The sequence below is a fragment of the Megalobrama amblycephala genome, linkage group LG24, assembly GCF_018812025.1.
Source record: "Megalobrama amblycephala isolate DHTTF-2021 linkage group LG24, ASM1881202v1, whole genome shotgun sequence".
In the NCBI taxonomy this organism is placed as follows: Eukaryota; Metazoa; Chordata; class Actinopteri; order Cypriniformes; family Xenocyprididae; genus Megalobrama; species Megalobrama amblycephala.
The window spans coordinates 9,070,014-9,092,461 of record NC_063067.1 but is presented as its reverse complement, the minus strand read 5'-3'; the positions used below and the strand labels follow the sequence as shown (position 1 = coordinate 9,092,461).

The 22,448-nt window shown below is 37.1% G+C and overlaps 1 protein-coding gene across 4 annotated transcripts in view; it reads right to left on the bottom strand.

Annotated features, from left to right (window-relative positions):
• The window catches only part of vwa5b1 (von Willebrand factor A domain containing 5B1), a 58,116-nt gene that overhangs the window by 26,563 nt on the left and 9,105 nt on the right, over window positions 1-22,448 (bottom strand). For all 4 annotated transcript variants that reach the window (XM_048177939.1, XM_048177942.1, XM_048177940.1 and 1 more), the window contains 8 exons: window positions 21,683-21,841; window positions 21,310-21,529; window positions 20,134-20,282; window positions 18,967-19,098; window positions 17,772-17,896; window positions 11,625-11,801; window positions 4,744-4,854; window positions 3,922-4,124 (listed from right to left, as the gene is read on the bottom strand). In XM_048177939.1, the coding sequence (XP_048033896.1) occupies window positions 3,922-4,124; window positions 4,744-4,854; window positions 11,625-11,801; window positions 17,772-17,896; window positions 18,967-19,098; window positions 20,134-20,282; window positions 21,310-21,529; window positions 21,683-21,841 (1,276 nt within the window). The remainder of the gene's footprint in view (window positions 1-3,921; window positions 4,125-4,743; window positions 4,855-11,624; window positions 11,802-17,771; window positions 17,897-18,966; window positions 19,099-20,133; window positions 20,283-21,309; window positions 21,530-21,682; window positions 21,842-22,448) is intronic.

The following is a 22,448-nucleotide window of genomic DNA, read 5'->3' as shown; positions in this document are numbered from 1 at the left end:
AGTAGATTGGCCTCTCTAGCGAGATTCCTATTCGTCGGTCATCCGACGTACGTCTCCGTTCCCTCCTTCAGGGAACGAGGGTTACCTTTGTAACCGAGACGTTATTTAACTATGCCAAGATAAATTAAATTTTTAATTCTAGGGCACCTTTAACATAAAATGTAATATTTCTATTCATATTATATATATATATATATATATATATATATATATATATATATATATATATTTACACACAGACTACAAACTAAAGACTACAGACTACTTTCTCAAGTATGTGAAGTACAACTGAAGCCACGTGCTGAATTTGCTCTTTTTGGTACTCCAGGGCCCGGTTTTTCAAAAGGTTTAATCCGGATAAAATTGATCCGGATTTATTCAATCCTTTTTTTGCGATCCGTGATCACGTAATCCATCTTACTTTTGGAGCCAGTTTTTTAAAGCAACATCGGATTGGATCAATCTGATCCGGATAGGAACTTTTCAGGATCACCAAATCTGGATTTCCAGTGCTCTACGGAGGCCCTAAAGGGACATGTTGATAGAAAGAATATGGGTTTTGAATTAAATATATTTTTGTTGGATATTTACAGCTGTTTAGGGATTGTTTTATGGCACCAAAATTTCTTTTTACTTTAGAGTAGGTTACCGAAAGGCTAAATATGTAGACTAATGTCTGCATTTAATTTATTACTTTAACAGTTAAACTAATCAAGAGCAAGATAAAAATGTGTATGTATATTACATGATAAAAATGTTGTATTTTTTTACTAGTTTTAAAGTTTTACTACATTTTCCTCCTGGAATCCACCTTGAAATCCTACCCCCTGTTGGGATCAGGATAATCCTGTTTTTTTGGATCAAAGTGATCCAAATCCTACAAAAAAGTTCTGAAAAACCCAAACTAAAGGTTTGATCCGGATCAAAACCAAGATTGGATTACTTGATCTAATCCGATTATGTAATCCGTTTTTTCTTTTGAAAAACACATTTTCAAGATTTGATCCAATCCGTTATCCAAAATCCTAGTGGATTACTTTTGAAAAACCAGGCCCAGGTGATGAATCAAGTCTGACTCAAAGACAACTAAACATTCTTGCCTTTACATCCTTATTGGCTCACAGACGGGTTCTATTACATTATAAATCTGCAAACCCACCTGAACCATCACAATGGCTTCAGGATTTGATGTTATACCTACACTTGGAAAAGATTAATATTCGATTATAGGTTCTCATAATTTATCTTATATCTGGCAACACATTATTATATTTCTCAGCCATAAATGTACTTCCCGGGGAGTGATGGGATTTAAATTGATACTGTAACTTTTTCTTTTTCACACACTTCTCTATATGGTGGTTTTGTGGTGTTTGATGCTGGGTACTTTTACATATGTAAATATGCATGGTTTATGTTGCTTATTGTTACACCTTTAATTGTGGTATCCATCTATCTATTTATCATAATTTTTTTATTTTATTTTTTTATTTTTTTTTAATATATATTAACATTGTCATTTAACTATTGCATTTTATTATTTATTTTATTTTTGCTGTATCACTATCACTATTATTATTATTATTATTTATATATCGTTTGCACTATTATTGTTTAATTATCATCTAAGGCAGGTTGTTCAGTACGGAAGAGGATTAGGGCCAAGCAATAATAAAAAAATAAAACCATCTCAAGATTAAAGTTGTTAAATTTCGAGAAAAAAAGTCGAGATAAAATGTTGAGAATAAAGTCATTAAATTACGAGAAAAAAGTCATTAAATTATGAGAACAAATTCGTAATTTAATGACTTTTTTCTCATAATTTAATGAGTTTATTCTCAACATTTTATCTCGACTTTTTTCTCGTAATTTAATAACTTTATTCTCAACATTTTATCTCGACTTTTTTCTCGAAATTTAACGAGTTTTTTTCTCGTAATTTAACGAGTTTATTCTCAACATTTTATCTCGGCCTTTTTCTCGAAATTTAACGAGTTTATTCTCAACATTTTATTTAGACTTTTTTCTCGAAATTTAACAAGTTTTTTCTCGTAATTTAATGACTTTATTCTCAACATTTTATCTCGACTTTTTTCTCGTAATTTAACGAGTTTTTTTCTCGTAATTTAACGAGTTTATTCTCAACATTTTTCTCAAAATTGAACGATTTTTTCCTCGAAATTTAACAACTTTAATCTCGAGATGGTTTTATTTTTTTATTATTGCTTGGCCCTAATCCTCTTCCGTAGTTCGGGGGTGTTTGGGGAGGGATTGAAAATGTAAAAAATACAATCTCTGTACAAATACAATCTCTGTATTTATATAATGAATATACATAAATAAAATACATAAATATAAATAAATACTCATCCATCATGGATTTTTTTTTTTTTTTTTTAGTGATCTTGTCCCAATGATTTCTGGGATTACCTTACAATTTGACCAAATGCTTCTAGCTAAGCAAACTCAATATTACATGTCATTGTGTTCTGAAATGTGCATAACGTAATGTCATTGTTGTTACTAATTTGAGGCATGAAGATATGCTGTGTTCTTCCACAGTGCTGTCTAAGTATCCAGCTCACAGTCTGTAAAACACACCAGATCTAATGCACAGTATCTGAAGGCAAACAGTAGTAACTGAAGATGAGTAACCTTCAGCATAAGCAACAACATCTGTGGCTCACTGCGTGTGAGATACGAGATGCACCGTTTGCTCTGTGCACTAACAGGGAACACATCTGTTCATTTACTAAAGTGTGTGGACTGGCGATCTCTGCGTCTGAGAAACATTTTTCCCTAACAAGCAAAGAAAGTCGAGTCATGTCTCCACAGCAGAGAAATGGAGTGCAGTTGTGATTATTCTCAATCTGTGGAGGGCAAGTGCTGTTTAAGGCAGTAAATCACACTGCAGTGTCATTTCCCAGCCATCGTCTTTGTGTCTGACCTCAGCTTGTGTCTATTGTACTGCAAGAACGGCTGTTAAAACCAACGGTTTCTTCCATTCTTCTGAAAGAAAGCTATTTTTGCATCTGCTCTAGGAGGACGAGGAAGAAAAGAAGCGCTCAGGTGAACATCTCGGCATGTGACAAATTGACTGGAGGTGGGAGATGGAAGCAAAGCCTGTGAATACCAGCAGTGTTATGGCTAGTGCGGATCTAAAAGGATTAGACAGAGAGACATCAATTTACTGTCGCTAGTGTCTGTGCTGAACTGATTGTGATCTTATTACCTGAATAATTCTGCAGCTCTGTATCCTTGAACCTTTGATATTAAAGGATTAGTTCGCCCAGAAATGAAAAATTTGAATCATCAGTCATTTAATCAGCAAATCATTCCAAAAGCATATGGCTTTCATCTGAGGGAAATAAAATAGGATATTTTGAACTGAAGACTGTCCGAGTTGCTCTTTTCCATATAAATTAAAAAAATATTGTGACCAGGGGCTGGTTAACACAAAAAAGACACCATATGATGTCTGGATGCACTATATTTCAAGTAATGATACAGTATGCTATTTAATATGATCTATTCAACATTTTCAAGAGCTAGTACACCCAAAATGATTCATACAAAACCTGTATAAATTTATTTCTTCTGCTGAACACAAAAGAAGATATTCTGAAGAATATTGGAAACCAAACAGTTGATGGACCCTATTGACTTCCATAGTACTTTTTCCCATAATATTTAAGTCAATGGGGTCCAACAATTTTTTGCTTACACATATTCTTCAAAATATCTTCTTTAGTGTTCAGCAGAAGAAAGAAATTCATATAGGTTTGGAATAACTTGAGGGTGAGTAAATGATGACAGAATATTAATTTTTGGGTGAACTATCCCTTTAAATGCCTTAAATGCAATGTAACTTGCTTCAGATAAAAGTGCCAAATGCATAAAAGTAAATGTGCAAACATTGACCTGGTGAACCTGGCATGGCTGCGGAGCAACTCAATAACCTTCCCCGTGTTACTGACGGCACCGTCGGTCAGGAGGAAGAGCAGGCGAGGATGGCCTTTCTGCATGGGCTGCCGTAGGATCCAGTTGAGAGGAGCCAGTATATTTGTGCCGCCCATGTCAGCCCGGATCTTCTTCACGTGCTCGTAAGCCAACGCCAAGCTCTCCTGTGAAATAAATGAGGTTTGTTAAATTGGGTACTTCACTGCTGGCAAAATGGGCTTTCAATAAAAATTGGATGCCTGTGTGGTAGAAAGGCAATTTTCTGCTACATGATTAGAGAAAACCCTTTTGCCAAATAGGTAGGAAAACTACAACACCCATAATGCACTGGGCATGTTGTCATCCAAGGCCACTCCCAGTCTGCTCCTATCAGATAGGCTTGACCAGAGTCAATTACCACCTTAATTGAGTAGGAAATACTTTATAGCAAACTTTTAGTTACAATGGTGTCAACTTGTCTTGTTCCGCCAGGTACTTTGAAAGAAGAGGAAGCCTTCTGCCCTACAGTGGCATATTTCACCATCATCCACAGTAAAAATTTATTCGATTTATGCTTAAAAAACATCTGTTTACCACAGAGACTACTGAATAAGCAGTGTTTTTATGCATTATGAAATCAGTAAGAAACTTGAATAGAAATTCATTATATAAACCCAGACCTTTGCCACTGGATCTCAGCAGAAAAACACAAACATCGACCATCTTGAGCATTTCAGTGTAACTGCAGATCTAATGAGGGCAGTCATTGAGGATGCTGACTGCGGGTCCCTGCGGGTGACCTACCTCATCGTAGCTCTGACTGGTGGCAAACAGCGTTTTGAACTTGGATCCGAAGCCCACTATGTTGAATAAGCATGCTGGGAAAAGACTTTTCAGAATTACGACCATTGCATCCTGTGAAAGCACACAAAATGGGAGGTCAGGTGGAAGATAAGCAGGTTAGATAATGGAGATCAGATAATGGAGGAGGAAAATCGGATGGGAATGAAAAGGACTTTTCTCACACCTGCTATTATTATTTTATTTTTTTTACCTACCATGATTCTGTATTTTGCATTTTATATATATATATATATATATATATATATATATATATATATATACAGTGGGTACGGAAAGTATTCAGACCTCCTTAAATTTTTCACTCTTTGTTATATTGCAGCCATTTGCTAAAATCATTTAAGTTAATTTTTTTTCCTCATTAATGTACACACAGCACCCCATATTGACAGAAAAACACAGAATTGTTGACATTTTTGCAGATTTATTAAAAAAGAAAAACTGAAATATCACATTGTCCTAAGTATTCAGACCCTTTGCTCAGTATTTAGTAGAAGCACCCTTTTGATCTAATACAGCCACGAGTCTTTTTGGGAAAGATGCAACAAGTTTTTCACACCTGGATTTGGGGATCCTCTGCCATTCCTCCTTGCAGATCCTCTCCAGTTCTGTCAGGTTGGATGGTAAACGTTGGTGGACAGCCATTTTTAGGTCTCTCCAGAGATGCTCAATTGGGTTTAAGTCAGGGCTCTGGCTGGGCCATTCAAGAACAGTCACAGTGTTGTTGTGAAGCCACTCCTTCGTTATTTTAGCTGTGTGCTTAGGGTCATTGTCTTGTTTAAGTGCAGCAGAATTTTTTTTGTAACCTTGGCCAGATCTGTGCCTTGCCACAATTCTGTCTCTGAGCTCTTCAGGCAGTTCCTTTGACCTCATGATTCTCATTTGCTCTGACATGCACTGTGAGCTGTAAGGTCTCATATAGACAGGTGTGTGGCTTTCCTAATGAAGTCCAATCAGTATAATCAAACACAGCTGGACTCAAATGAAGGTGTAGAACCATCTCAAGGATGATCAGAAGAAATGGACAGCACCTGAGTTAAATATATGAGAGTCACAGCAAAGGGTCTGAATACTTAGGACCATGTGATATTTCAGTTTTTCTTTTTTAATAAATCTGCAAAAATGTCAACAATTCTGTGTTTTTCTGTCAATATGGGGTGCACTGTGTACATTAATGAGGGAAAAAAAACTTAAATGATTTTAGCAAATGGCTGCAATATAACAAAGAGTGAAAAATTTAAGGGGGTCTGAATACTTTCCGTACCCACTGTATATATGTTTTTCCATTACTTTAACTCATCAAAATAATTTAACCAATTTCAACTTTATTTTTTAAGTTAGGCAAGATTTAAAAAAAAAAATGATTTGAAGTGACTTGTGCAGCCAATTTGATTATACTTTAAAAAAAAAAATTAAGACCGCAACTGAACTTAAGCTTTGATGTTGAATTTAAGTTGAACTTAAGCTTTTATGTTTTATAGTGATATATATGTATATATAAAATTCACACTAACTTTACATTTTCAATACATTTGACCTGCTCATAGTGCTTTAATATTAAATTAATTAACATAGATTCTAGTACAGCAGTGAGTAATTAGAATGAGGTTAAGTTTGTAAATATGAATGTACAAATAAGTTTGTAAATATGAATGTCATTATTACAGAAGAGTTCTAGCATTTTTGCAGTTTTTACAATAATGAGGTCTTTCACTGTTTCACTGAATGAATTTAAAAAAGTTTGTTTTAATTTGCATAATAAAACAAGTCCACTTTCTCAAATCACTTACACATTCAAACAAAACTTGACACACAATCAAGAAAAGATGGTTGGTTCTTTAAGGGCTACTTCACTGGAAAATGAAAATTAAATCATCATTTAATCATGTTGTTCCAAACCTTTACGACTTTCTTGTTTCTGTAGAACACAAAAGGCGAAATTTTGAAGAATTGTATTTTTCCCCCCATGCAATTACAAAAAAAATAGTGGCTTTCAAGCTACAAAGGCTCAAAAGAACCACCAAGTATCAAACACAATTTAAAATCTTCTGAAGTCATACGACAGCTTTGTGTGAGAAGTTATTCAATTAAAATTCATGAGAGTTGATTAGAAAATTAGCTATGTCCAATTGGTGAATGGCAAATCAGTTCATTCTCAAGGAATCAGTTGATTCAGTTCACAAAACTGGTCTGAATGATTCAATCGTGAATCACACCAATTCAATTCTTGAGTTCAACTCACTAAATAATGACCCTTAATTTCAATTTGTTCCTCAGACAAAGCTATTGTATGAACTCAGAAGACTTGGAATATAGTAGATCTTCTTTGTATTAACAACTTTATGACACATTTATGGTGTTTTTGCATCTTTTTTTGAACTTTGAAAGCCTCAGTCCCCATTCACTGTCAATTCACAGCAAAGATGACCAGCACAATTTTTCAAAATTTCTCCTTTTGTGTTACATTGAAGAAATAATGTCACATGAAGGTGAGCAAATGATGGCAAAATGTTCATTTATGGTTATCTTCCTTTCAGTGTTACTGGATACATCTGCTGCTGTCCTCCTCCACCCCACCACAAGGGATATATGACATTTCAGACTGAAGCAAGTCTTCTTCAGGGTCAAGGATATTCTAGGATGGATATTACCACTAGAGTGACCTGAGCCTTTACATTAGAGCAGTTTGGTGTCTGTGGTCAGAAGGGGAGCATCCTCAATCAAAACCGCAGTGAGTCATCGCAGCCTCGTGCGTCACGCTGCAGAGCCCCGTCAACGGAGGACACGAGCACACACTCATTCACACATTCACAGCGCACAAAATCTCAATCTCAGCATGGAGACTTATCAAGTTCAATTATCGTAGCTGCTTGAGCTATTCGATGCAACAAGCTGGTTATTTTATTACTAAGCCCCTTCAGCAGGCTACTCAAAAGGTTATTTTCTTCTGAACTACAGAGCCGCGTGATGTTTAGTAAAATGTCTATATTTCAATGTAGCAAAAACAGTTAAAACTAAAAAGCCTTTTGGGAAATTGTTCAGTATGGCTTTTTGTATGGTATAGCTAAATTTGAACAAATATAATTCTGCTTTGTGTTTATTTAGTGGAAAAGTGTGAGAAACATGGCTTGATTTTTATCATTTGCATCAAACATTTTGAATCTAAGCTGTTTTAGAGTAAATATATACAGTACCATTCAAAGATTAAGGCTTGGTTAGATTTTTTAATGTTGTTGAAAAGAAGTCTCTTCTGCTCACCAAGAAGTACAAGTAATACTGTGAAAAAATATTACAATTTAAAATAAATGTTTTACATGGTAATATATTTTAAAATGTCATTTATTCCTGTGATCAAATCTGAATTTTCAGCATTACTCCAGTCTTCAGTGTCACATGATCCTTCAGAAATCATTCTAATATGATGATTTGCTGCTCAAGAAACATTTCTTATTATTATCAATGTTGAAATCAGTTGTCGTGCTTAACATATTTGTAGAAACTCTGATACTTTTTTGGGGATTTTTTAATGAATAGGAAGTTAAAAAGAACAGCATTTATTTGAAATAGAAATGTAACATTATAAATGTTTTTACTGTCATTTTTGATCAATTTAATGCATCCTTGCTGAATAAAAGTATTAATTTCTTTCAAAAAACAAAAACCTGACCTAAAAAATACATTATTAATGCAAATGTTAAATATCAAAACATGTTTCTCACACTTTTACACTAAATAAACACAAGGCAGAATTATATTTGTTCATATTTGTCTACATATGTACCATACAAAAATCCATCTAGGGACTTGGGTGAACATTTTAGAAAGTTGATACAAAGGAATCACTGAAGTTTTCAATCGATTCAGTGAAACCAATTGAACTGATTCACATTACTCTACCACCATGTTGCTACTCAGGGAAGTTTAAATCAGGGACTCTTTTAAAGCTAAAAATAAGTGCATTAAAAAGTGCTGCAATAAATACAATATAGGGGCTTTCACACAGGGTAGTTACAGGTACTAAGTTAAAGGAAATAGCCACCAGGGTGGTCCCCCGAGAACTAAATTTCACCTTTTGCACCGGCAGTAGTGATGCAAGCCGTCTGCCAGCGACTTCATTTAAGCGTGCCATTCAACAACATCAACAACTCCATAACGTAAAGGTTGAGAAGTGCCTGGACTTCGGTGCCGGTCCATCTATCGCTGTTTTAAATGTTTGTGGAGTTAGTTCATGGAGTAAGCAGTGTTGGGGGCAACGCATTACAAGTAACACAAGTTACTTAATCAGATTAAAGTTTTTAAAGGTGCCATCGAATTGAAAATTGAATTTACCTCGGCATAGTTGAATAACAAGAGTTCAGTACATGGAAATGACATACAGTGAGTCTCACACTCCCTTGTGTAAATCTCATTTGTTTAAAAGACCTCTGAAGAACAGGCGAATCGCAACATAACACCGACTGTTACGTAACAGTCGGGATCATTAATATGTACGACCCCAATATTTGCATATGCCAGCCCATGATCGAGGCATTACACAAGGGCAGCCAGTATTGACGTCTGGATCTGTGCACAGCTGAATCATCAGACTAGGTAAGCAAGCAAGAACAATAGCGAAAAATGGCAGATGGAGCGATAATAACTGACATGATCCATGATAACATGATATTTTTAGTGATATTTGTAAATTGTCTTTCTAAATGTTTTGTTAGCATGTTGCTAATGTACTGTTAAATGTGGTTAAAGTTACCATCATTTATTACTGTATTCACAGAGACAAGAGTCGTCGCTATTTTCATTATTAAACACTTGCAATCTGTATAATTCATAAACACAACTTCATTCTTTATAAATCTCTCCAACAGTTTAGCATTAGCCGTTAGCCACGGAGCACTATCAAACTCATTCAGAATCAAATGTAAACATCCAAATAAATACCATACTTACGCGATTAGACATGTTGCATGACGAACACTTTGTAAAGATCCATTTTGAGGGTTATATTAGCTGTGTGAACTTTGTTTATGCAATGATAGAGTCGAGAGCTTGGGAGGGGGCGGAGAGCGCGAGCAATTAAAGGGGCCGCAGCCTAAATCGGCGCATTTCTAATTATGCCTCAAAATAGGCAGTTAAAAAAATTAATTAAAAAAAATCTGTGGGGTATTTTGAGCTGCAACTTCACAGACACATTCAGGGGACACCTTAGACTTATATTACATCTTGTAAATAAACGTTCGATGGCACCTTTAAGTAACGAGTGAAGCAACGCATTACTTAAATTTTCAACAAAATATCTGAGTAACTTTTTCAAATGAGTAATACAAGTTACTTTGTTTTCCCATGTATTGACTGACAGCTCTCCTGTCCCCATGTTGAGAGAAATCGGGAGTGAGTGCAGAGGCGTTGTGTGAACATGGCGGTTATTGTAGTTCTAGTATAATGTGAACATGCATTTACTCATCTTACTTGCGCAAAAACAGATTCAGAATTCCTCAAAATGAATAAAAACAGTGAAATGCAAACTAGTAAGCAAACCTGCAATAATTAAATGTAAAATCATACATCAATTATGTAATTAATGTCACTTTATTAACCAATGTCTTTGCTGTTGACCTTTGATGATCCAATTCCACCATGCTAATAAGCAAAAATGACTTCAGTTAAAAATCACATTTGTATTTCATTTTTTTGTTTTTATTGCTGAAGTAAGAGTGAGTAACTTTCTTCTCCTGTCATTTCAATTTTGGTGTAAAAGGGACTTTGACTTTTGTTTTGTTTGTATTTTTGTTATAAAAAAAACAAACCAAAGTAATGCTGAAGTAACATAACTTATTACTTTCCATAAAAAAGTAATGCAATTAGTTACTTTTTTAGGGAGTAACACAATATTGTAATTAATTACTTTTAAGAGTAACTTTGCCCAACACAGGAAAGTACATATATGAAGACTTCAGATGCAAAAGCCTTTAAGTGCCGTCTGAAATTTTCTTTTAAAATAAGATTTTTTATCAAACTTGTATGTTTATGTTCAGTTATTACACTTTAATGGCAATGAAAATGACCAAATAATTGCCATTAAAGTGGAATTACTGATCCTAAACATACGAGCTTGATAAAAATGCTTATTTTAGAAGAAAATTTCAGACGGCACTTAGAGGCTTTTGCATCTTAAGTCATATTATGTAAACTGCATGTTTACACAGCTTTTTAAAAATGGCGGGTGCAGGTGTTTCATATGGCGTGTGTTCAGCCAATCAACGTACTATTACATCACTGGTAGTTACTATTGCTCTGGGTTAGACCCTACTCTGAAGTAGGAGCTAATTTAGTCCCCCAAAATACGTGTTACTACAACTAAAATAATTTGTAGTTCCTGTGGTGTGAACAGGTGGGTGCTTCCGCCAGTAGTTATAGGATATATATATTGTAAATATTAAATATATTGCCCAGCCCTACTTGTTACTGTGAATCTCATGCTAAACTCTCACGTTAAACTTTGCAAATTGTAACAGTAAGCATAACTTTATTACTTTGAGAATTTACAAAATCTGTTCACTCCCATAATCTACACAAAATCATCCAATCAGATTGAAACTTATAAACACAAGTGGGCGATCCGCCTGAGGCAGAGACTTATGAAAAAGAGTCTCTTCGTTAAATAAGCACTGCTGCGTGTTTATAAATACCCTGTTCCATTAATGGTCATTAACATGACTGAAGCACTTTGGGGTTTTAAACCACTGAATAAATTAGTATGTCTTCAAAAATTAATGAGCATTGGGAATGAGGGGCACAGTTAGCTTAACGCAGAAACAGAAGCATCCTACCTTAACTCGATTGATGTTGACCCCGCTCATGCTTCCACTGCGGTCAATGAGGAAGATGAATTCCCCCTGGACGCTCCGTAGGTCAGAGGTCGTCGAGCGGAGGTCTGGGCAGAAGTTGAGCATGACCACGGGGTTGTGAAGGATGTCTTTATGAAGCCTCTTCCGAATGATGTCCACCTACACAACACACATCAGCCAGTGACAGAGCCATTACTGAAGGCGATAATGGTTAAAGCTGGTGAATCTCATGAAAACATGATGTCACTTTACAAAACAAAATTAAAAGAAAAAAAAATAACTTAATTTTTTTCATAAAGCCCATTTTTAGGAATATTAAGAGATTGTTTGCATATTATTTATTCTCACGCAATGGAAAAGTGTGAGAAATGGGACTTGATTTTTAAAATTTGCATCAATTATTTTGAATCTAAGGTTAGAGTAAATACATACAGTACCATTCAAACGTTTAGGGTCTATAAATTATCACGTATGCATATACTGTATATACACTGCTCTAAGAATTAAAGGAACACTTTTTAATCAGAGAATAGCATCAAGTCAGTTAAACTCCTGGGATGTTGATCTGGTCAGTTAAGTAGCAGAGGGGGTTGTTAATCAGTTTCAGCTGCTTTGGTGTACAGGTGCACTAGATGGTCAACAATGAGACGACCCCCAAAACAGGAATGGTTTTACAGGTGGATGCCACTGACATTTTTTTCCCTACTCATCTTTTCTGACAGTTTTTCACTAGTTTTGCATTTGGCTAGGGTTAGTGTCACTACTGGTAGCATGAGGCGATACCTGGACCCTACAGAGGTTTCACAGGCAGTCCAACTCCTCGAGGATGGCACATCAATATGTGCCATTGCCAGAAGGTTTGCTGTGTCTCCCAGCACAGCCTTAAGAGCATGGAGGAGATTCCAGGAGACAGGCAGTTACCCTAGGAGAGCTGGACAGGGCCGTAGAAGGTCCTTAACCCATCAGCAGGACCGGTTTCTGCTCCTTTGTGCAAGGAGGAACAGGATGAGCACTGCCAGAGCCCTACAAAATGACCTCCAGCAGGCCACTGGTGTGAATGTCTCTGACCAAACAATCAGAAACAGACTTCATGAGGGTGGCCCGAGGGCCCGACGTCCTCTAGTGGGCCCTGTGCTCACTGCCCGGCACCGTGGAGCTTGATTGGCATTTACCATTGAACACCAGAATGGGCAGGTCCACCACTGGTGCCCTGTGCTTTTCACAGATGAGAGCAGGGTCACCCTGAGCACATGTGACAGACATGAAAGGGTCTGGAGAAGCTGTGGAGAACATTATGCTGCCTGTAACATCATTCAGCATGACCGGTTTGGTGGTGGGTCAGTGATGGTCTGGGGAGGCATATTCATGGAAGGATGCCCAGGTCTCTACAGGCTAGACAATGGCACCCTGACTGCCATTAGGTATCAGGATGAAATCCTTGGACTCATTGTCAGACCCTACGCTGGTGCAGTGGGTCTTGGGTTCCTCCTGGTGCATGACAATGCCGGCCTCATGTGACGAGAGCGTGCAGGCAGTTCCTAGAGGATGAAGGTATTGATACCATTGAATGGCCCCCACGCCCGCCCGGCCTAAATCCAATAGAACACTCTGGGACATTATGTTTCGGTCTGTCCGACGCCACCAGGTTGTACCTCAAACTGTTCAGGTCCTCAGTGATGCCCTGGTCCAGATCCGGGAGGAAATACCCCAGGACAACATCCATCGTCTCATTAGGAGCGTGCCCCGGCGTTGTCGTGCATGCATACAAGCACGTGGGGACCATACAAACTACTGAGTACCATTTTGAGTTGCTGCAATGAAATTTCAGCACAATGGACTAGCCTGCTGCATCATTTTTTCACTTTGATTTTCAGGGTGTCTTTGAATTCAGTCCTCTGTAGTTTGGTAAATTTCATTTCCATCAAATGATGTGGCATCCTTTCATTCCTAACACATTACCCAGTCCATGTCAGTATAGATATCCAGCACGATATTTTTCCCCATTGAGATCTGATGTGTTTTCAAAGTGTTCCTTTAATTTTTTTGAGCAGTGTATAAAATTTGAGTTCGGTGCACTCAAATATCGTTTGAGTGCTCAAGATCTTTTGGAGGATGGCGGTGAAGCTATTGTGAACTTCTCTGAATAAAGTACTTCAGATGAGCAATGTATTTCAATTGGTTGGTCCATTGTACATTAAATTGCTTCTTGGAATCTGCCATTTCCCTGCTCACTAAATTAACCTTTGGAGGAAATAGCTTTCTTTTACATAGATAAATGTGTCCTGTATAAAACTGAGCTTGCTTGGAAGGGCACAAATACTTTCTTTTCCATGCTTTTTAGCTGCTACCATTTTCCAAGTTCAGATTCAAGTTACTGTCATTTCAGTTACTGAAAAAAATGACCAGAGCATTCATCCAAATTTCTCCTGTTGTATTCAACAGAAGAAAAAAAAGTAATTTTGGGTTTGGACCAATATGTGGGTGAATAAATGATAACAGAATTTTCATGTTTGGGTGAACTTATATTCACTGTTATTCAAATGTCACTTGAGTAAACAATTGATAGGGACATATACTGGAAATCTTTTACGGGTCATGGATTCCCCTCTCATGCTTTAAAGATTGAATTAAATGAGCACACCTCCCGAAGGAGGTGAAGTTAACTCTTAGCTCGCTATGCAATAGGTTGAAACACTATGGACTCAGCTGAAGACCTTTGACAGTTTCCATAGAAACCTCTATTCATTGCTGATCATTTTAGGGCTGAATGTTCTCTCCCTCCTGTTGAGGAACAGCATTCACTTAAGGATGCAATTGAAGCTTTGCCCTGCTGAGAAACATGGATCTGTGCTGACATTTTCACTTAATGTAACTACTTCCCCAAGCGACGATTAGCAAGAATTGGCAAGAGATTTTGCATTAATTGGATAATCTAACTAAATTTCATTTTAAACTGGATTTTGAGTATGAGTGTCATTAGGCCAATCTAACAGCATGACGTTAAAACCCCTCGAATACGTTAGAGAATGACTGGGGCCTACACAAGTTTGGGATCAGTGTGTTTATTCAGTATTTTTTTTAAATATTTAATATTAATTAGAATACATTTAATATTTAAAAAAATATTACATACATAATATACATATATATACACTATATTGCCATAAGTATTGGGACACCGCTCCAAATCATTGAATTCATGTGTTCCAATCACTTCTATGGCCACAGGTGTATAAAATCAAGCACCTAGGCATGCAGACTGCTTCTACAAACATTTGTGAAAGAATGGGTCACTCTCAGGAGCTCAGTGAATTCAAGTGTGGCACTGTGATAGATTGCCACCTGTGCAATAAGGCCATTCGTGAAATTTCTTCACTACTAAATATTCCACAGTCAACTGTTAGTGGTATCATAACAAAGTGGAAGCAATTGGGAACAACAGCAACTCGGACACGTAAAATCACAGAGCTGAGGTGCACAGTGCGCAGGAGTCGCCAACTTTCTGCAGAGTCAGAAGCTACAGACCTCCAAACTTAGTGTGGCCTTCAGATTAGCTCAAGAACAGTGCGTAGAGAGCTTCATGGAATGGGTTTCCATGGCCGAGCAGCTGCATCCAAGCCTTACATCACCAAGTGCAATGCAAAGTGTCAGATGCAGTGGTGTAAAGCACGCCGCCACTGGACTCTAGAGCAGTGGAGACGTGTTCTCTGGAGTGACGAATCACGCTTCTCTGTCTGGCAATCCGATGGATGAGTCTGGGTTTGACTGCATTGTGGAGGGGGGTTTATGGTGTGGGGTTGTTTTTCAGGGGTTGGGCTTGGCCCCTTAGTTCCAGTGAAAGGAACTCTTAATGCTTCAGCATACCAAGACGTTTTGGACACTCGTTACAAACGACCCGAGGTCTGCAGATGAGCATCTATGAATGCGCAACACGTCCAACCTTAAAGCAGATAATCTACAGCAGCAGAAGACACACCAGTGACACTCCTGTCAGATAAGAACAGGAAACTGAGGCTACAAATCGCACAGGCTCAACAAAATTGGACAATAGAAGACTGGAAAAATGTTGCCTGGTCTGAAGAGTCTCGATTTCTGCTGCAACATTCAGATGATCGGGTCAGACTGCCTTGTATCAACAATTCAGGCTGCTGCTGGTGGTGTAATGGTGTCCAGGATATTTTCTTGGCACACTTTGGGCCCCTTAGTACCAGTTGAACATCGTTTAAACTCCACAGCCTGAGTATTGTTGCTGACCATGTCCATTCCTTTATGACCACAGTGTACCCATCTTCTGATGGATACTTCCAGCAGGATAACACGCCACAAAGCTCAAATCATCTCAAACTGGTTTATTGAACATGATAGTGAGTTCACTATACTCAAATGTCAAATTCGAGCACCTTTGTGATGTGGTGGAACGGGAGATTCTCATCATGGATGTGCAGCCGACAAATCTGCAGCAACTGTGTGATGCTATCATGACAATATGGACCAAAATCTCTGAGGAATGTTTCCAGCACCTTGTTGAATCTATGCCATGAAGAATTAAAGGCAGTTCTGAAGGCAAAGTGGGTCCAACCCAGTACTAGCAAAAATTTACCTAATAAAGTATTAAGTTACAATTTACTGAATTTGACTGGTTGGAAATTATTAGATTAATCACAATTATTTTATTCTATTAACAGCCATATGTTTTACGTTTCTCTTCAGGTATACTCATCTAAAAGTACTCTAATTGTGGGAAATTTTAATTTATAATTGTACCATGATACTTTTACGTACTTCTTGTCAGTGACCAAAATCATTCTTTGATAGCATTTTAATCTGTTATATTACATGCTAGTTTGCTAATAGACCTCTCGGTCACAAAAACGCAACTAGAGAGAAATATTTCAAATATTTCCTATGTAGTTTATGATCCTGGCAGCAAAAACGAAATAATAATTTCCTTACCAATTATATGTATACACTGCGTTCCAAATTATTATGCAAGTGACATATCGGTAAGATTTCAGTAGAATAAACATTCAGATTTTAGTTTTTCTAAGAAAATGTTTGTTTGTTTATTATCCATGTCTTTTTAGATAACTGGTATCAATCTCAGACAAAATAATTTGCCAGATCTATGGAGACCCTACTTATAGGTTGTTCCACATTATTAAGCAAGTCACAGTTCTCATGCAATATGGAGAGGAAGAAAGATCTTTCTGAAGATGAAAAGCATGAAATGGTGCAATGTTGTGCAAAAGGCATGAAAACAACTAATATTGTGTGAAAACTCAATGGAGATTATCAAATTATCATAAGATTTCTGAGTGATTTAGTGCACAGCAGAACTCGGTCAGATAAAGGCTTGTTAAGGAAAGTTCCTGTCAAAAAAATTAATTGTATTAAAAGGACAGCTATAAAAAAGCCAGTGTTGAGCAGCAAACAGGTATTTGAAGCTGCTGGTGTCTCTGGAGTCTCAAGAAGCTCTCCATGCAGGCTGGCAGTTGTGCGTAAAGATGCATTTTAGCCACCACTAACCAAACCTCACAATTAATTTTTTTTGACAGGAACTTTCCTTAATAAGCCTTTATCTGACCGAGTTCTGCTGTGCTCTAAATCACTCACAAATCTTATGATAATTCGATAATCTCCATTCAGTTTCACAAATATTAGTTGTTTTCGTGCCTTTTGCACAACATTGCACCATGTCATGCTTTTCATCTTCAGAAAGATCTTTCTTCCTCCCCATATTGCATGAGAACTGTGACTTGCTTAATAATGTGGAACAACCTCTAAGTAGGGTTTCCATAGACCCGGCAAATTATTTTGTCTGAGATTGATACCGGTTATCTAAAAAGACATGGATAAATAAACAAACAAACATTTTCTTAGAAAAACTAAAATCTGAATGTTTATTGTACTGAAATCTTACCGATATGTCACTTGCATAATAATTTGGAACGCAGTGTAGTTTAAAAAGCTAAGCATCATGGTGTTGTCCTACTTCTACAGAGTATCATGCTTGTTTTGTTATTTTTCATCCTTGTACAACACACTCAAACTGTTTATGTCTGTTTTCTACATCCCTCATTTTCACATCTTCCGTCTCTCACTTTTTACCCGTCTCAGTCTTTCACTCACTGTCTTTTCATTACTGCAGTCCTTCTTCGTGGCCTTTATGTAGTCGCTCCGTCCTTTCAGATGCTCATCGTATTCCTCCGGCGTCATGTCTCCGTCTTCAATGAGAACGTGTGGCAGATGGGGCTCTACGGAAAGAAAGGAAGAATTACTCTCTCTGTACAGCATAAAAAGCTCTCAGTGTGGAGGCACAACAGTGAATTATGAAAGCAGAAGATGAGTTACATTACTACCAGACATGAAGGACTCCCACAGTGGCAGTATTTCTTAAAAACAGCAGCTGTATTGGGAACAGACTGCGTCGGCTCCTAGCGGCCATCAATACGGCTGAACGTTTGCCCCTTTGACTGGGCTTTCTAATGAATTCAATTGCACAATACTGGCCTGGGGTTACCTACAGAGCGAGGCAATCTTATGAGGCATCGTGAGATCCATTTATGCCTCCCAGACACCACTGGAGGTCGAGATGCATGATGGGGTGGCTGAAGAATTATAGAGCTCAACTAAACAGTGCTTATAGAGCAAGAAATGATGTTATATGGTTGTGGACCTGGGAATGATGTTTCAATAGCCTCTGATTTAATAAACCGCCTCTCGTTTAAACAAGCTTTCAGGCACATGGAGAGATTAGCACTGGCTTGTTCTTAAAAGCAGACTCTATTGTCCAGTTAACACAGGTCAGAGTGACTATGATCTTGTTTGTCTGTCCATGGGGACCAAATGTCCTGACAAAAAATGACATTGCTGGGAAGGTCCAGAAGGAAAACGGCACCGTTCTTGAGGTTTGTGTGTTCAGTGTTGAGGTCTATGACTTCACAAAACTATATCCTGGACATCTTTGCTTTGTAGAATGAGTGCTCCTTCACAATGATAGATCAATTTATTATGTTACTAACTGAAAATTTGCTGAACAAGAAATCAGTAGTTGCCTTTAAAAATGTTCTGGCTGAACAAGGCATTTTGCATTTAGTGAATGATGAAATTCAAATGGGTAAAACAAAATAGTGTTACTTATTAAGACAATAGTTGAGAGAACCAAAAAATCTGAATGCATCAGGTTGCAATGAACGTTTTTTAACGTTTCTCAACAGTTTATTTAGTTGCACTGTATACTTCTGATTCACTAAAAAGAACTAGCTGAGCATTGTCTGTTTCGTACTCATGATATACAATTATTGTATTTATGTGTGCTACACACCACTGGGGTAGATCAGTATCTCCACAGGGCAGTCGTAGGTGTACTTGTCTGCCAGTGTGACCACAATACTGGTGGCAGAGCGAGCCGAAGGGTCCGCGTCCGCCCGGATGGCATGTGAGGGGCTCTCCACACCTGCACAGAGAAACTTCTAAAGCATCTAAAATAAGCAGGAGCAACAGATGTTAGACCACATGCGAGGACTAAACCGCTCCGCAACTCCAGCAGGAAGATGCATACTGCAAAACAACTGGTATGAAATAATGTATTAGGCAATCAACACATCAAACATCATTTGGGCTTGAGTCCCAGCTGAAATGACAAGCATATGCTGCACTTTACATTTATGAATTTGGCAGGCGCTTTTATCCAATGCAACAGGATGGATATGCACACATCGAAACATTTGGGCTAGAAAACTGGCAGCATTTGTTTTATAATTATGCATTCACATGGAAGCTTATTTCTGCCACAGAATAAAAAATTAATAAAAAAAAAGTTTATTGTGAAAATTTCACAGTTCTCCCTTTTATTTTCTTGCAATTCTGAGTATATATCTCACAATTTTAACTTTTTTTCTCACAATTACGAGTTTATATATTGCAATTGCAAGTTATAAACTCTAATTGCAAATTTACATCTCACAATATTGTTTTATTTTTTGTTTCCGCCAAAGAATAAAAAAAAAGGTAATTGCAACATTACTCACAATTGTGAATTTACATCTCACAATTCGGACTTTTCTTTTTAAGAATTGCGAGAAAAAAAGTCTAAATTGTTAGATATGAACTGTGAAAAAAAGTGAGAACTGTGAAATTAAAAGTAGCTATTACCTTTTTTATGATTTTATTCCGTGGCAGAAATAAGCTTCCACATAAATACATAAATGTAAAATATATACTGCCAATTTTGCACACTTGTGAGAAAAAAGTCAGAATTATAAGAGATTCGCAATTGCTTTTTTAATTTTTTTTTTTTTTATTCCATGGTGGAAATAAGCTTCCATACATTTGCCAGGCAATTTAATTCAAATAAAGTTGCAGTGCATTCAAGATTTTTAACATTTCACATGTGTTCATATTTAATTTTGTTCTCTGGAAATAAAACCCATGATCTAGGGTATCAGGGTTGTTCAATTCAAGACTCATGCATGAGGATGGAGGAACTGACCTGCGAGTAAATACGGTCCTCTGATCTCAAGACAGAAGTTGAACTCATAGTCAATGGAGTTGATGGCCTCTTCCTCCAACAGAGCAGCCAAACACACACCTGAGGCCGTCTGCTCGTGTGCTCCCTGTGCACAATGATGCTGATCCCTCCTGAGACAAATCAGCAGGTACACATTTAAAAAGTCCAGCAGTAATAATATGATTCTGTATAATATGATCACAACTTTTGTTTCCTCCTCTTTTTTAAAGGAAAAATCAGTGCTTACAAGGCAGTAAAAGAACAGTAGTAATGATTTAAAGGGAAAAACTGACAATTCATATACTCATGCCGTTCCAAAATTGTACAAAATTTTCTTTCTTCTGTATAACAAAATATTTTGAGGAGTATCTGTATTTTGAGGAGATTTTGAGGAATATCTGCACCTTGAGGAATGGCTCAGAGTTTTTTTGCTCTATTGAACAGCAGATATCTTAACTAGATTTGAATTTCTGAAAGGAAAATAAAGATTCTGTCATAATTTCATTTTTTTCCAATCTTCTATTGTCCAATTTTGTTGAGCCTGTGCGAATTGTAGCCTCAGTTTCCTGTTCTTATCTAACAGGAGTGTCACTAGTGTGTTACTAATGTCATTCCAAAATAGTTATTTTGTATTGCGTTTTTTTTTTTGTTGTTGTTGTTTTTGTATATGTAATGGAAGTCAATGGAGACCAAACATTTTTGGTCCCCAAAAATATCTTCTTTTGTGTTCCAGCTATATAGAGATTAAATTGCAATGCAATAAAAAATCTGTATGCAAATAAATGCAAGAAAGAACACCAATCACTATTCAGTATGCAGATATTACACTGATATTACAGATTTATAATGATAAAAATGTCATTGTAAGTCAATGGGAGATCAAACTTTAATCTTAAATTTCCTAAAAAGTATAACGTTTAAAAAAACCTGAAAATAGACAGCACAGGTAAAGCTGAAAATTATCTACCAAACACAATTTGAGACTTTAAATTGGAGTCTGTATGTGAAGCAGTTCAGGCTGAATGAATCGCAAAGTTTAATACTTCTACTGGGGTTTGGAGTTTAGAACAGAAACCAGATTGCTTGAGGATTATAAATACAGGGTTGCCATTCAAATACTATAATTATCAAAAAATGAAACAAAAAAGAATCACGAACCTCCTAGAAGTGCTGGGCGAAAACGCCTGCTCCTCTTTGACAGAGCGTTGGACTCTTGGAGAGCAGACGGGTGGTGAGGTTACCCGAATTCCACCGTTAGGGAGTGTGCAGAGCTCCGAGGACGTGCTGACCAGTATATTAATGGTCTCCAGAGGGGGAATGACCCCCAGACTGACCACCAGCACTGTCCTCTCCTGATCCTCATCCAAAACGATATGTCCTGCAGCAAGATGATTCATCAGTAAAGCCTCTAAAATGTACAGTCAACATCAATGAAAGAGCTTAATAAGATTTTGCGTGTTAACTGGATTCAACAGACACCGTGACAGGCCTTTAGCTAAGAGCGTTGTGATAAATGAGCATGCAATCTTACCACCTCCACTCTGTGGGGTTCCATTGGCATTGCAGCAATCAAAGTAACAGTCATCGATTTTCGTTTTGTCTTTGACCTGCACGGTTATTATCTGACTGCCAATCATCGCTTCGAACCCGACCACCACGCTGCACTCATCCAGAGGGTATATAAAGATTCCTGCATGAATCACAGGAAGAGGATTAGAAAAAGTGATTCAGGAGAATGTATTGTTTATTACACAAAAGCGAAAGGCGGTCTTTCCACAAAGCTAATTTTGCATTTGACAGAAATTAAATCCTTCGTTTTAGTACTTTCGGCATTGACTAATGCAAAATCCAATCTGTTAGAGTCAATACGACACTGGAGACCGCAGAGCAGCAATGTGCCATTGACATTTCTAGACTTCACACAAATAGCTGATGAGGTTGAGAAGGAAAGACAGGTGTTTCTCCTTCCTTCAGGGCATTCTGAGAAAGTATTACTATGATTATAAAGAGTTTGATGAATTTCATACCAAATTGAGGATAAGAACAACAAACTAATTCTTGATACTTATCAGTGATTTTTATCATAAGCTGAAGTGGATAAAGTGACGTGCTTTTGGATAAAAATAAAATGTAATATTATATCACAAATCTATAAAAAATAAATAATAAAAAAAACCACTCTAAATACTAATTCGGTAGACCTGTTACCACAACATAAATAAATGCATGGTTGTAAAAAATTCTTATTTATTTTTGTGTAATTTAAACTCAAATTTCAGCGTTAATTGATTTTTTTT